This window comes from Lepidochelys kempii, chromosome 5, assembly GCF_965140285.1.
Source record: "Lepidochelys kempii isolate rLepKem1 chromosome 5, rLepKem1.hap1, whole genome shotgun sequence".
In the NCBI taxonomy this organism is placed as follows: domain Eukaryota; kingdom Metazoa; phylum Chordata; order Testudines; family Cheloniidae; genus Lepidochelys; species Lepidochelys kempii.
In genome coordinates this window covers 116,267,241-116,280,359 of record NC_136384.1, presented here as the reverse complement: position 1 = coordinate 116,280,359, position 13,119 = coordinate 116,267,241, and the positions used below count along the sequence as shown (strand labels likewise).

The window sequence follows — 13,119 nt, the reverse complement described above, 5'->3', positions numbered from 1 at the left end:
AAACTGCCGCCCACCAAATTAACTACCCCCTTGAAAGCTCAGCTGCAGCAGAAAGACAAAGCTGATACATCATTGTAAATACGTTATTGTTCAAGCCCGTCTCTGCCACTTAACACCCAGAAATAATAAAATTAAAGCTTTCGCTGATAAATAGCAGTAAGGAACAAAACTTGAAGCCTGACTATAGTCAATGGAAAGAGTCCCACTGATTTAAGAACTTAGAATTTAAAATATAGACATCAGTTGATTCCCTTGTTCTGCTTTCTTCTTATTCATTCACCTAGCCCAAGACAATTATGTGCCTGCTCTCTGTAAAGCATGAATCTCATATACTGCTAATGCCCAGATTCTGTGGGACTGCGTATATCTAACACAACACTGAAGACTTGTTCTTGAAACAGGAGGAGCTTGGTGTTATCCTCTGTTGGGTTTTATAAGCTAACATGGTGGTGATGATAAAGATACCCTCGCAGAAGATGAGTTCTTCTACCAATAGTAAGGGAGGGACTTGGATGGGAGCCTGAACCATTAAACAGTATTTGCTTTGTGGTGAAAAGTGGATCAGCAATTTGCCATTGCTGACAGTCTCATTTTGAAACCAGCGATGAAGAAAGTTAAGGTGAATGATGTGTCACTTGTACATAGTGGGTCTGATTCTCATCCCATTTGCTCTGGTGTAATTCAGGAGGAGCTCCCATAAAGTTAATCCAGTTATTATCCTAGTCTAAAACTGACATAAGAGGAGAATCAATCCCTTGGCTTCCAATACACTTTAGTCTATTTTACTGGTTATCTGTGTGATCTCTTAAGCTGATGGAAAAACTAATCTAAATTGATTTTCAAAGAAACACTGGTATAAATTGAGACTCAGGTCCCACATTTCAGTTTTCAAAAAATAAAGGGTGGGAGTACACAACCTAGAGAGAATACAAATGTTTCCACAACATGAAAAGAGAAAAGCCTAGGAAAACAGTTGTTTCAGATGCACACACTGGTTTTCATTGTCAGAAACGTGAACACAACTGCATTCTGCTGGCACATGAGAACCAGAAGAGAGACTTGCTGGAAACTGAAACTGAAATTGACCCAGTGTAATTTCACCCTCCAGGCTAAATAAAATGCAAAAAGTAAACAAACAGAATACATGGTGAAAAAGAAAACCCATGGTTGAAATTATTTCAGTTTTTAAACTGTAAACTTTGGTCATTAACTAGAGCTGAGTGGATAATGAAAAAACAGATTTGCAAATATGTTGGTGAATTATACAGCCCTTTTTGGTGAGCTTGCTCTTTTCTCTCTGTTTGACCCTTATCTTGCAAATGTTAATGTATTTGCTGAGTTTGGGACAGATTTATCAGACTTAACTGGAGGATGGGTATCACAAATGTATACTTGAACAGTTACACGTGTTTTAACTGGTTCATTGCAGATCCTGCACTCCAGCCTGTCACTTTCCAGTGAGCTTCATTGTAATCACAGTGAATCACAATGAAATTCTTTTGTGTGTGGGTAGGGCACGGGCCTGGTAGACCCAAATTCAAGTCCCTGCTCTACTTGATTCAGAGCAGAGTTTTTCATCCCAGACCACTATAAATCAAGCAGAGGAGGAACTTGAATATTCCACATCTCAGGCCCTAATCACCAAGCTATAATCAGTCTCTCTTTCTTTGACCCAAACTTTCCTGAAGAAAACATCATGGCGACTGATACATCCCTGCAATATGTTTCAACTTCAATGAATCAGCAATTTTACCAAAATGTAATTTCAGTTACAATATTCTGACTAGCTCTACTCATGACACAATATGTCCGTCTCATTCGGATTATCATGGGATTTCACTTCACTCTTATGGATTTGATGGGTTTAGGCCTGGCCCAATGCCTCCATGCTCTAGCTATTCTTAGCTGCGGGAACTCCTCTTATCAGAATAACTCTAACTTACACCAACCGTGGGCACACAGCGGCACTGTATAGCTACCAAGGTGACACAGAGCCACCCTTAGGTTGTGGGCTGAGTGCAGCCTGTGGTTAGGGCTGTTGTTTCAAACTGTCTATTTGCAGGGTCAGACAGTTGTGCAGCACATCACATTTGCAAGGTTTTCTTTGCACACAAATACCTACAAACTTAATAAAAAACCCAAAGCCATAGATTCATAGATTTTACAGCCAGAAGAGACCATTACAATCATCTAGATTGACCTATTGTACAAAAGTACTGCTTTCCAGAAGGTCACAGCATTTTACCCCATGATTTCTGCATCAAAGCCATAACTTCTAGATTAGCTGTGACAAAGAGTTTAAATTCTGCGCACTCTGACAACGTTTACATTTTGAAGAAACGGCTGGAGCCACTAGAAAAGAACCAGGACACTGTGCCACCACTCGCTGTAACTAATCTAAGTGCTGCAGACCGAAAGAATTGTTAGACACCGTAACTCACCCACTCCCGGGGAGGAGGAACCAGAAACCCTGGTACAATATGGTTTGTAATACAGTTTTGATTATATTTGTTTAGCTTTATACACACACTCTCTCTCTCTCTCTCTCTCTCTCTGAATTATAGTTATGCTGTAAAGATGCTTTTGCTCAAAGCCTTTGAAGGTCATTTTTCATCATATATGGATTGAAATAAAAATCAACAAAAATAACCCTAGAAGTTTTAGGAACCCTCTGGATTGTCTCATGCTTGGTAGAAAGCAAATCTTCACACATGTTGCTCATGCTAGTAGTCTGAAAATGCATAAGCTTCCCACCCACAATAGTTGGCAAAATGTATTAGAACTTGTTTTTAATTGCTGTTGACTTTTCCAGGCTCACAGCTGTTAAAATGAGGCTCAGACACTAACATTGCTGAAGCCCAGTGTGAGAGACTGTAAATAAGTTCCCAGTCTGGTTCAGAATCCTGTTAACAGGCCTAAGAACAAGTTATAATGTTTATTCCTAATTACATCCCTCCTCGGTCCTTTAAAATGAAGATGAGAGCAGTGAAAACTGTTCCCATTCTGAATTAAACTGAGATGGGCTCAAGCCATGAAGTTGGGAATTGAATCCAAACATCCATAAATGTCAGGGGGGTTTTGATCCAGGGCTTTGGTTTAGCCCATCATGATGCTAAGGGCCACATGCAAAGCGTAGAACAGAACCTCCACAGAAGGCAAGAGTGTTCACATTCCTGGTTTTGCTTCACGTTTATCACTAGCATTAAACCTGTCCCTTTTGCAGTGCAATGGAGATGTACTTTGGATTGTGTACTGTTGGAGAGAGGCATTCATTATATTATATCTCACTTCAACAGCATCTTTGGGAATCAAGTCTTTTGGCTGTTGATGATGATGAAGTAAAGGAAATTACAGGGCATTTAATGTAACCAGGAGTCAAGCCCAGAGGGATGGTCCCCACCTTGGAACAAGGGTGGAGTAGTTTTGCGCCTACCCAGCAGCACACCCACAAAAGCCCACAACTATTTGGGACAAGGTTAAGTCAGTTCACAGTCTGCCAGTTGCATTGACTTTAATGTCTCCCCTGCTTAGGGAATGTCAATACTGCTTTCCTGAACTCCGCCTGTTATATCTAGAGGAAAGGGGATTAGCATTGTCTTCCACCACTGGCCCCAGGAAACATGATATCACACTTGAACAAAAGCGGGAAAGCTGACAGATCTATTGAGATGGGTGTGACTAAAATACACACCTAACTGGTCAAGTCCTGTGGAAAGGGCTGTGACTGGCAGCTCTTCAATGCCAAACTCAAATGAGCACACTGTCCATGTTTATTGCTAATCTGTGAAGCTATACATCACTATACATCTACAACAAGCAAGCAATCCACATCACAAAAGAGGAATACAAATATACAACCTAATGCAGCAATAATTATATAACAATACATACACACACTCACCACATTTTATGTAAACTTTTTGGCCTGCAGATAGCCACAGACCTTTCCAGATACTTAAAAAACCCTCAAAACCCCAAACCCTTTTATTGACCATTCATTGTACTTCTGAACATTTTTGTAACCCATTAAGAACAAGAGATTGTAGAATAAGTTATACTGCAGTGAAAAATTCTGTTTTCTTTTGTTACTACCTTCTGTCTCTTACTGTAGCAGTCTGCAGCTATATAGCACATTCCATTTTATCTCGAGATGGCCTGGAGCCAGAAAAATTAGATCCGAAGCTACACTTTCAGGGATGAATAGAAAAGATGGTTTGAGGCCCATCTCTAGGTTTATCAAGTTCATGTGTTGTATCTTACACTGAAGAGATTGCCTAGAAACAGGTCAGAGGGAGACACTAGTGGTGTGAGCATATACTTCAATGCTGAGAGAGAACCACATGCAAAGAAGATATCTGATGAAGTGAACTGTAGCTCATGAAAGCTTATGCTCAGATAAATTTGTTAGTCTCTAAGGTGCCACAAGTACTCCTTTTCTTTTTGCGGATACAGACTAACACGGCTGCTATTCTGAAACCTATCAGAAAAATGCGTATTCGAGTAAAGCATCTCTGACCCTTAAGGCTCTTAATGCTATGAAATAAACTTTGCATTAATAAAATCATAAATATACATTTACCAGGTATGGGAAATCCATACCTTACAATTTGTACTATTTAGACAAGCAAATGATGTCGGGTAGTAATATTGTTGAGTCAGACTTGTTTTTAAACAGTGTCTGTAATGAACCAATCCACTGTATTTAATGCATATTATTCAAGCTTCAATGTTCAATAATTAGTTTCTAGACTCAGCAGCTGGAAGAGACTAGCTAAAAATAAATACTAGATAGAACACATATCAGATTTTTACCAGTTAGCTTGTGTTTCACCTCTATATTTGTGAGGTGGACAGTAAGAGTCAACATTTAGAACAGATTTTACAAAAAAACCATGTGGTGATCATTTCCAAACAACTGGCTCAGAGAAAAAGTTAACTGGCTCAGCAGAGGAATCCACACTGTAGCATTTGTAAGTGTGAACAAACAGCAGCTAGATTAAAAAAGATTTAGCTACAGATCCCAAATGCATTCAGCCACCCTCTGACAAAGAATCAGAGTATCATCCTGCTACCTTCGCCCAACATGAGAGATCCTTACTTATGTAAATAATCCCACTGAAGTCAATGTGAGAATTATGCTAGGAAGGATACCTCAGCAGTTTGGATTTTAGGATCAGGCCCTTTTGTCTGTACATTGCGCGAGAAACAGTAAAGCCACGGCACCTCGGCAATGCTAGCTCAGTAACTAAAGCAAAGTCTTACCTGAAATCATCAGGCTGAATCCACAGAGAATTAAATGTGCTAAAGAGTCCATGCTTTCCGAAATACATCCATCCAGTTTCCACAGCAGCTCATGGGGTTGGGATTATCCTTTCAGTGGGGTAGACCTTGGTTACTCTTCACTTGCATGGTACGAGGACTCTTGTTTACAAGTCAGAGGCAAGAAATTGCAGTGCTGGAGCAGGCTACAACAGTCTCATTGCTGTCTGAGTACAGGGAGTTTAAGTTCCTTTTTCCTGTTTCCTTTGTAGATTAGGATGGGAAAGGCAGGATCTTAAAGGCATTTTGTATCAACAGGACCGTGAGGCACTGCAAACCCTGTCCATCTAGCAATACATCATAACACTTATCTGGGGCTGTTCGAGAGGCAGCGGATTGCTGTCAGAGAACCAGCAACAGGTCATGGTCAGCAATGTCAGGAACAATAGTGGCATCCTCCAATAGGCGGAATAGTGCAAATAACAAGCTCTCCACCTATGTACAGCATGTGGAAATTGTCATCCCACCCTCTGCTCAAACTACAGATCTGCTAATTGCTCCAGAGGTCACTTTACGCTTCAGCATTTCAGTGGAGGGCTTTCAGGAGGCAATAGTCTTTCATTTATTTATTTAATCAATCCACTCAGAAGATGCTTACTGCAAGGCATCTACAATACAAACATTAAGGAGAACCCTAACAAAACAACACATCAAATCCGATACAAACCAAAGCCCAGAGCTCTCTAGCAAACCGCCCCATTACTTCATGTATGTTACTGGAAATTATTTTTTTTTCATTCCAAGACTGGAAACAGACTCAGAAAATTTGATGTCATAATAAATCACAACAAGATTTGTTTTGACTTCAGTGGAACCTAAATGCCACAGCACTCGAGAGGCCTGGGAGCAAAGTTAACTGCACAAAGAATAAACAAGATAAAAACCTAGAATGTAAAACCACATGAATAGAGGAAAATTAATCATACAAGTGGAGAGGTGGCACTCAGACAAATCAATATAATTGCAAATAAAGAACAATCCTATTTACAACCACTTGACTAGAAATAAACCCAGGTTATTGTATTAGGAGACACTGTAGTCTTGCCAACACCCAGCATCAACAAGGAGTCCAGTGGCACCTTAAAGACTAACAGATTTATTTGAGCATAAGCTTTCATGGGTAAAAACACCCAGAATGACACTTCAAGAAGAACAGAGATATCAGTTCTCAGTCTCCTCTGGGAAGTGAGTTACGGGGCTGATTCTGCTTCCATCTGAAGACATTAGGAAAATTCCCATTGATTTCAATGGGAGTAGGATTGGGTCCCAGGATGTGCTCTGCAAGAGGTTCCCAGATGTCTAGAAATGTAGGCAGAATTTGCGCACGTCACATGTTTAACTTGCAGCGGGCTGGCTCAGAAGTTGTTTCCCTAGAATCATTTATGTTCCCCCATCAAAACAATAAATACAGACCTAGGGTGCAACTCCCTGTGTGCAGTGACCCAGAACAAGGCTTGTGTGCCACTAAAGTCCGTCTTTGAGGGTCCTTCAGTGCTGCATGGACACAGAGGTACACTGCATCATTCCCTTTACTCACAAACCTGAAGTACATCCCTTTTGTTCACACACAGACTCCAATTGTTTGTCAGACTTTACAAAAGTACCGACTAGCCAGCAAACACTCCCCAGTCTTTGAATTCCTGGTTTGAATATCCTCATCATACAGGAAGTTATTTGTTTAATTATTTATTTTCTTTTTATTTAGAATAATAAAAAGTGCACAGGCCAATCTCTGAGCACCTGCCGATTATTTAACATTTCAAAATGCAATAGAATCAGCTCACTTCCTTCACCAACCAGTAGTTCATAAGCTAATACTAACAGCCCCTTACACTGGCCTATACCCCAAATCCCCGATACAGCTGATTATGTTTGGCCCACCCTGTATTAAAATTCATTCTGCTCTAGAGGATAAAGTTCCTTATTAAAGAGGAAAAAATCAAAGATGGGCTTGCACCAAAACCCAAACCCACCAAACTCTGTGGATGTCTGAAGTCCGAATCCAGATCCACTATTTACAAAAGGCCCTTCTGTTATAATAAATAAGCTGAACCAAAATCCCAACCCTAAACACCCTCAAACACTAGGGTTTTTGAAGTCTGGTTGCAAGTCAAAATGCTGTGCATTGAACCCATCACTAGCAGGAACACTGCCTAATTTATTGTCTCACTGTTTCCTTGTACTCCTGTCTGTCATCTGTTGGCTCATGCTTACATTGTAAACTCTTTGGGGGCATGGACCATGTTTTGTTCTTTGTATGTACAGCATCTAGCACAGCGGGGTCATGGTCCATAATGATTGCTACAAGGAGATATGGTAATATGGTAATAATATAAATAATAATCTCTCTTTTTTTGGTCTACTTTGTCAATGTGCTCTGTGTTTTAAGCCATTTCACCCAGGTCCTGACTCCTGAATGAAGTTACCATTGGTCTGTAGCTTATTTCAAGCTAAAATAACCAAATCTCATTCTTCAGGGCACAAACTGATCATTGCCAAGATCAGGAGGGAATTCCATCCTCTCCCCATTTGTAAGGCACTTAGTAGATATAAAGTACTACATAAGGGCTAAGTATGGTGATCATGATTATAATACAGCATGCATAATTGGATAGGTCCATTATAAGGGTAATTCACTTTCCTCTGAAGCATTAGGTAATGCCCACTGATCATTCTGTCACTGAAATGTAACCATCTCTGGGGTGAAGCATGTCAACTATTTAACAGCATACAGCAACACTATGTGGTAATTTAGAACAGCAAGCAAAGAATATTGTATCCAACTGAAACTGCCAGGGAAGAATGTAACTAGCCAAGTTAGAATCTAACCAAGATACCGATGCTAACATTCTGACCTGTAAATCTGGTATATTTCAGTTTAAGTTTTTAAAATACAACAATAGTTATTCTGTGAAATACCTGCAGATATTGGTCCTGATTCAGCAGAGCAATTATGCATGTGCTTGAGTTCAAGTCCATCCCTATTTAGAGAAGCATTTACAGATCCTGTCTGTTGATGTGCTTAACTGCCACTGAAATCAAAGGTAAGCATGTGCTCAAGTGCTTTGCTGAATCAGGGCATTAAAGACATTGCATTATACATGTTGCCCCATTGTTTATCACCATGGATGCATCAAAATAACTTTTGCATGTTTTTTTATCCCCAAATTTCATTTATTACTCACATTAGCTTTCAAAAATGTCTATATTGGTAGAAGTAGGTTACCTTGTCCCTCGTTTTAAACTGATTTATCAAAGATCTCAGTCTGAGTGGGATAGCCATGTCCTTCCAGTTGAAAGCTGTTTTCACTAAGCAGTCTTCCACCTAAAATCTAAAAGAAATTGCTTTGGTGCAAGTCTGTTCTTTCCCTCTTATACCAGCATAACCTATAGGGTCAGATCCTGAGCTGGTGCAAGTCAAAGTAGTTCTGTTGGCTTCAAGATCTGGCCTATATGGCCTATGGATGGTTTCCCAGTCATGGAGTAAAATCCTGCTCTCTCTTCTGTGGTGTGACAAGCTATCTTGCAGCAGAACCAGTGTGGCTTATCTGTGCAGGGGCGGCGAGGGGTGGGAAATGAAGCTTCTATAGGATTCTCTGTGTGATGATGTGCTGAGGGTGGAGATTGTTTACTGGCAAGATCAGAGATCTTCCACTTTATTAATATGTTTGTCCTGACCCATTGCAAAGGGTAGCTTAGGGGTCACTATTCCAGCCATTTGGCTGAAGTAGTAGCCATTGCCCAGCTATGCTGCCAGGGCTGGAGCACCCACAAAAAAAATTTGTACTCACCGGCAGCCAAGCTCCCCCTCACCCCCCCAGCACCTCTTGCTCACCGGCGACCCCGCTGATCAACTCCTTTTTCTCCATCCCAGCACCTCCTGCCGGCCGCAATCAGCTTTTCTACCGTGTGCAGGAGGTGCTGGGAGGGAGGGCGAAGAGCAGGGGATGAGGGGCTCTTGAGGGAGGGGGCAGAAAGAGGCGGTGGTGGTGGCTTGGGTGGAGTGGGAGCAGGGGTCGAGCACCCCCTGGGTAGAGAGGAAGTTGGCGCCTAAGCTGGGAAGTAGGGAGAAGATTTTGCCCTAGGTCCTCAGCCTGAGGAGGGAACACCTTTTAAAATGGGGTTACAACCAAATGCTAACTTGTTTTGAGAAATTACAAAGCTTTCTTCTGCCCCAAATTGTCTGTCTGCTCCCAAACATTTCACAGATAAAACTGCCACCTTAGTACAGTAACTCCTCACTTAACATTGTAGTTATGTTCCTGAAAAATGCGACTTTAAGTGAAACAACGTTAAGCGAATCCAATTTCCACATAAGAATTAATGTAAATGGGGGTGGTTAGGTTCCAGGGAAATTTTTTTTTGCCAGACAAAAGGCATTATATACATTTTAAACAAGCAATTTAATACAGGTATTAAACAGGCTGGCAGCCCCCCTTTTCAACCAGGCTCAACTGGGGATGGCTATTGATTTACATGTAATTTGTGTCTAATTTATTAATCAGCAAGCACCATACATGTGTGCGTAAAGTGAGGCTGTAAAATTAGTTTAAAATCAGTGAACAACGTAACCTTTCATGACACATGTTAAGACAACCCTCATATTAACCGGCGTTGACATAACACTACTCATTGAAGGTCTGATCTGGCACTGTGCTGAGTACCTTGTACACCTGTCACTGTACCTGTTCTCTGGATAACACAGCACTTGTCTCCAGGGCAGTCCTTTCATACGTCCCAAATCCACATACAAGCCTAAATGGGGAAAGAAAGAGAAAGGAAGCTATTTCAGAGAACGTACATCTCTCTATCTAAGGAGAAAGGCCTGCAGAAGGCTAGTATCATCTTTGGACTGTATTGTATTAAGTTCATTCTGATTTGTTCATTTCTGAATCCAACTTTTTCTACCCATTGCAACATCCACCCTCCCCCCCCCCCCCCGACAGCTTATCAGCGAGAAAAAAACGTACTTCCAAGGAATCCACTCATATCAGATTCTTACAAAGGGATCTCCAATTTTGTGTGTGGTATTTTTTGTTGTTGTTGCTAGTTTGTTGTTTTAAAGGGGTCACCTTGATGTCCTCCCCCCACAAACTACTAAGAGATTATTTTTCTTTCTCCATCTGCCTCATCGAGACCTCTCTCTTAAAATTAAGATCTAATTACTTGGACTTTTTATTCTTAGGCATTTTACCACAGAAGTTTATTGAAAGGGACTTTAACTTGGAAATTAACCATCTCATGGTCCTTAAAACAAAGCATGCCAACATTAAAAAACATGAGTTGAGAAGCTATTAGATTAATAACCACTGGCAGGTAGAATAGGAAGAAATGAGAAAGAATCCGTGTTCTGACTGGAATGATTGTTACACGTGACTAGAACTAAACAAAAGGCTCACACAAAGATACCAAATCTGCCCCAACAGAATGCTAACAGTATGGGGCCTTCTATGTCTTTGCCACTGGTCCAAATCCAGCCAGATTGTGTAAGTAGGGAGGAAAATATATTCTTGAACAATGTGCAACTTTTAGCATGCATTTTGATTCAGCCCTGTTTGCACCCTTTTTTGTTCGCTTCTCTGCAAACATTGGTATGAGCAGTTTTTGTTTGCAGGAACGTTCAGAGAGAACTTGTTTTGTGCAGATGTACTTGGTCTCCCAAGATTACATGTTTATGTTGGTAGTGCTCATCAGGCCAACATGTATCGTCTTCCTGAGCTTGGGAGAGCCAGGAGAGAAAGTAGCTGATTTAAAAAAAAAAAAAAAAACCATGTGCTCACCATGAGCAGCAGCAATAAGACCAATAAGACCTTCCTTCAGCAGCAGAAATATTGCTTCCCTGGAGACAATATTACAGCCCCAGAGCAAGGGGCATGCAGCATTGGACAGACACTGAGGAAAGAACAGGGCAAGACCTTCTGGACCCGTCTCCATGCATGGTACAGGTACAGAATAGTTGCCAAAGGGAGGCCCATCAGCTTCACTGCTATGCACCGTCAATCAGGATGGGCACAGGCCAGAATCACAGCTACAGTACCACAATAGTGGTGGAGTCTTCAAAGCCCATGTTGCCTTTGAGCAGCAGGTATTTTTACATCTGAGCTACCCATACTTCTCCAGAATGTTATGGCCTGTCTTTTGGAAAAGCAGAAAAGGTTTAAAATGTCAATTCCATTGTCTGTTTATCTGCTGCTACCTAGTGTGCTCTCACTGTGAAAGCCTCACATAAAGGTAGATTTGAATTTAGTACCAGACCCTTATGGACATCCCCAGAGAGAGAACCTGTCCTGCTGAAATTACATTTTGATGGTTTAAACAGGATTGTTTTGGTGTGCTGTTTGCTCACCTCTTCTGCATTTGATACTTTATCTAAAAACCTCATTTGGGAAAAATAAAAAGAATTGAGAAGTCGTGACCTAATGGATAGTGCTCTGCCCCTGCATGCAGGAGCCAACAGGTTCAATTCTTTTCTTCTTCAGTCATCAGGGATTAGTTATGGAAGCAGTATGTCAAATATGAGGAGACCAGGGCCTTGAGGATAAGGTGTTAAAAGAAGATATGAAGGGGAGGTCCTCAGGAGATGACAATCAGAAGAGCTTCATGGAAAACAAAATAAGAATATAGTACTCGAGCCAGTGTCTGTTTATGATAGAAGTCCTGTGAAGGACAAAACAAAGGCCTGGGAACTTTCCCACCCTGTTTAACAAAATAAGTGCCACTGGAAGAGCTGAAACTCTGAGAGGAAGGAAGAGACATTAGTGGGAATTTCCCCTAGATAACAGATTTTGGTTTATAGAAATCCTGTTCTGTCATGTTGTCTAAATATTATAAATAATAAATACAGAGAACAGGAGCATTTACTGAGCTGAATTTGGAAACCATGGTCCTTCCAAGAATCTTCTCGTGTAACTTTCCTTCATGCTGAAGATAACATGTTTAGTCACAGATTCAGAGACATTAAGAAACGGAAAAGACCTAATTAGGTCATGCCATGCCCATGGCATATTTCGTAATTCTCTATCCAGGCTAGTTTTATAAGGCGCAAGTGACAGGGTCTTTAACTCTTCCTTTGGATTCCTTCCTATTCTGTGACAGCAGAATAATTACTAACCCCGCCTCTGCTGTTTTTGATAAAAGATCAGCCGAGTCTGACCAGGAGCCTTGTCTACATTTAGCTCTCTGCAAGCTACAGTACCTGCTTTTGGCTGGCCAGGAAACAGCCTGACTAACTTGACCTCCCAGGTGGGGGAAAGGTAATAAGAAATAGATAATTATACTGTAGGTAGGAAAAGAAGAAAATAACTAAGGGAAGTAACAACAGCAATGTTGTTGTTATTTTAAGGGATCCTGGAATGCCTTCAGTCCAAACCATACAGAATAATTTAACAGTAAAAAATAGGATTAAAAAAGTACTGACAGATATAGCCACATAGAATTCTCTATTTCACACATTCTTCTGATCACATTGGAGCTGCTTGTTGCTGTGACATGACAGGGGGGCATGAAACTTGAGACAGAGAATCCTACAAGACATCATCTTCAGAAAAAGAAGAATTATGAATAACTTTCGTTTTTTATTTCTTTATTGGTGAAAAACAAAACTACACAAAGTCAGCATGGAGAAAAAAAACTTTCCTTAGCTAAGTTTTTATTAGAATCTCCACTATACATTTCTCCTTATATAATAACCTTAACCAAATATCACATTTAATAATGAGATGCTCTAGTAATTATATTGTCTTTTACAGAAATGAAAATACAATGAAAGAGCCTTAAAATGCATTAGCCCTACATTTTGTT

At 40.7% G+C, this 13,119-nt stretch overlaps 1 protein-coding gene across 10 annotated transcripts in view; it reads right to left on the bottom strand.

The window, feature by feature from the left end:
* Window positions 1-13,119, bottom strand: part of TEK (TEK receptor tyrosine kinase) — a 91,981-nt gene that overhangs the window by 78,372 nt on the left and 490 nt on the right. For 6 of the 10 annotated variants that reach the window (XM_073345544.2, XM_073345545.2, XM_073345546.2 and 3 more), the window contains exon 1: window positions 5,263-5,890. In XM_073345544.2, the coding sequence (XP_073201645.1) occupies window positions 5,263-5,314 (52 nt within the window). In that variant the 5' untranslated portion in view covers window positions 5,315-5,890. Of the gene's footprint in view, window positions 1-5,262; window positions 5,893-8,545; window positions 8,652-10,004; window positions 10,075-13,119 lie in introns of those variants that run through there. The other 4 variants (XM_078852941.1, XR_013635848.1, XM_078852942.1 and 1 more) reach the window with 4 other exon arrangements.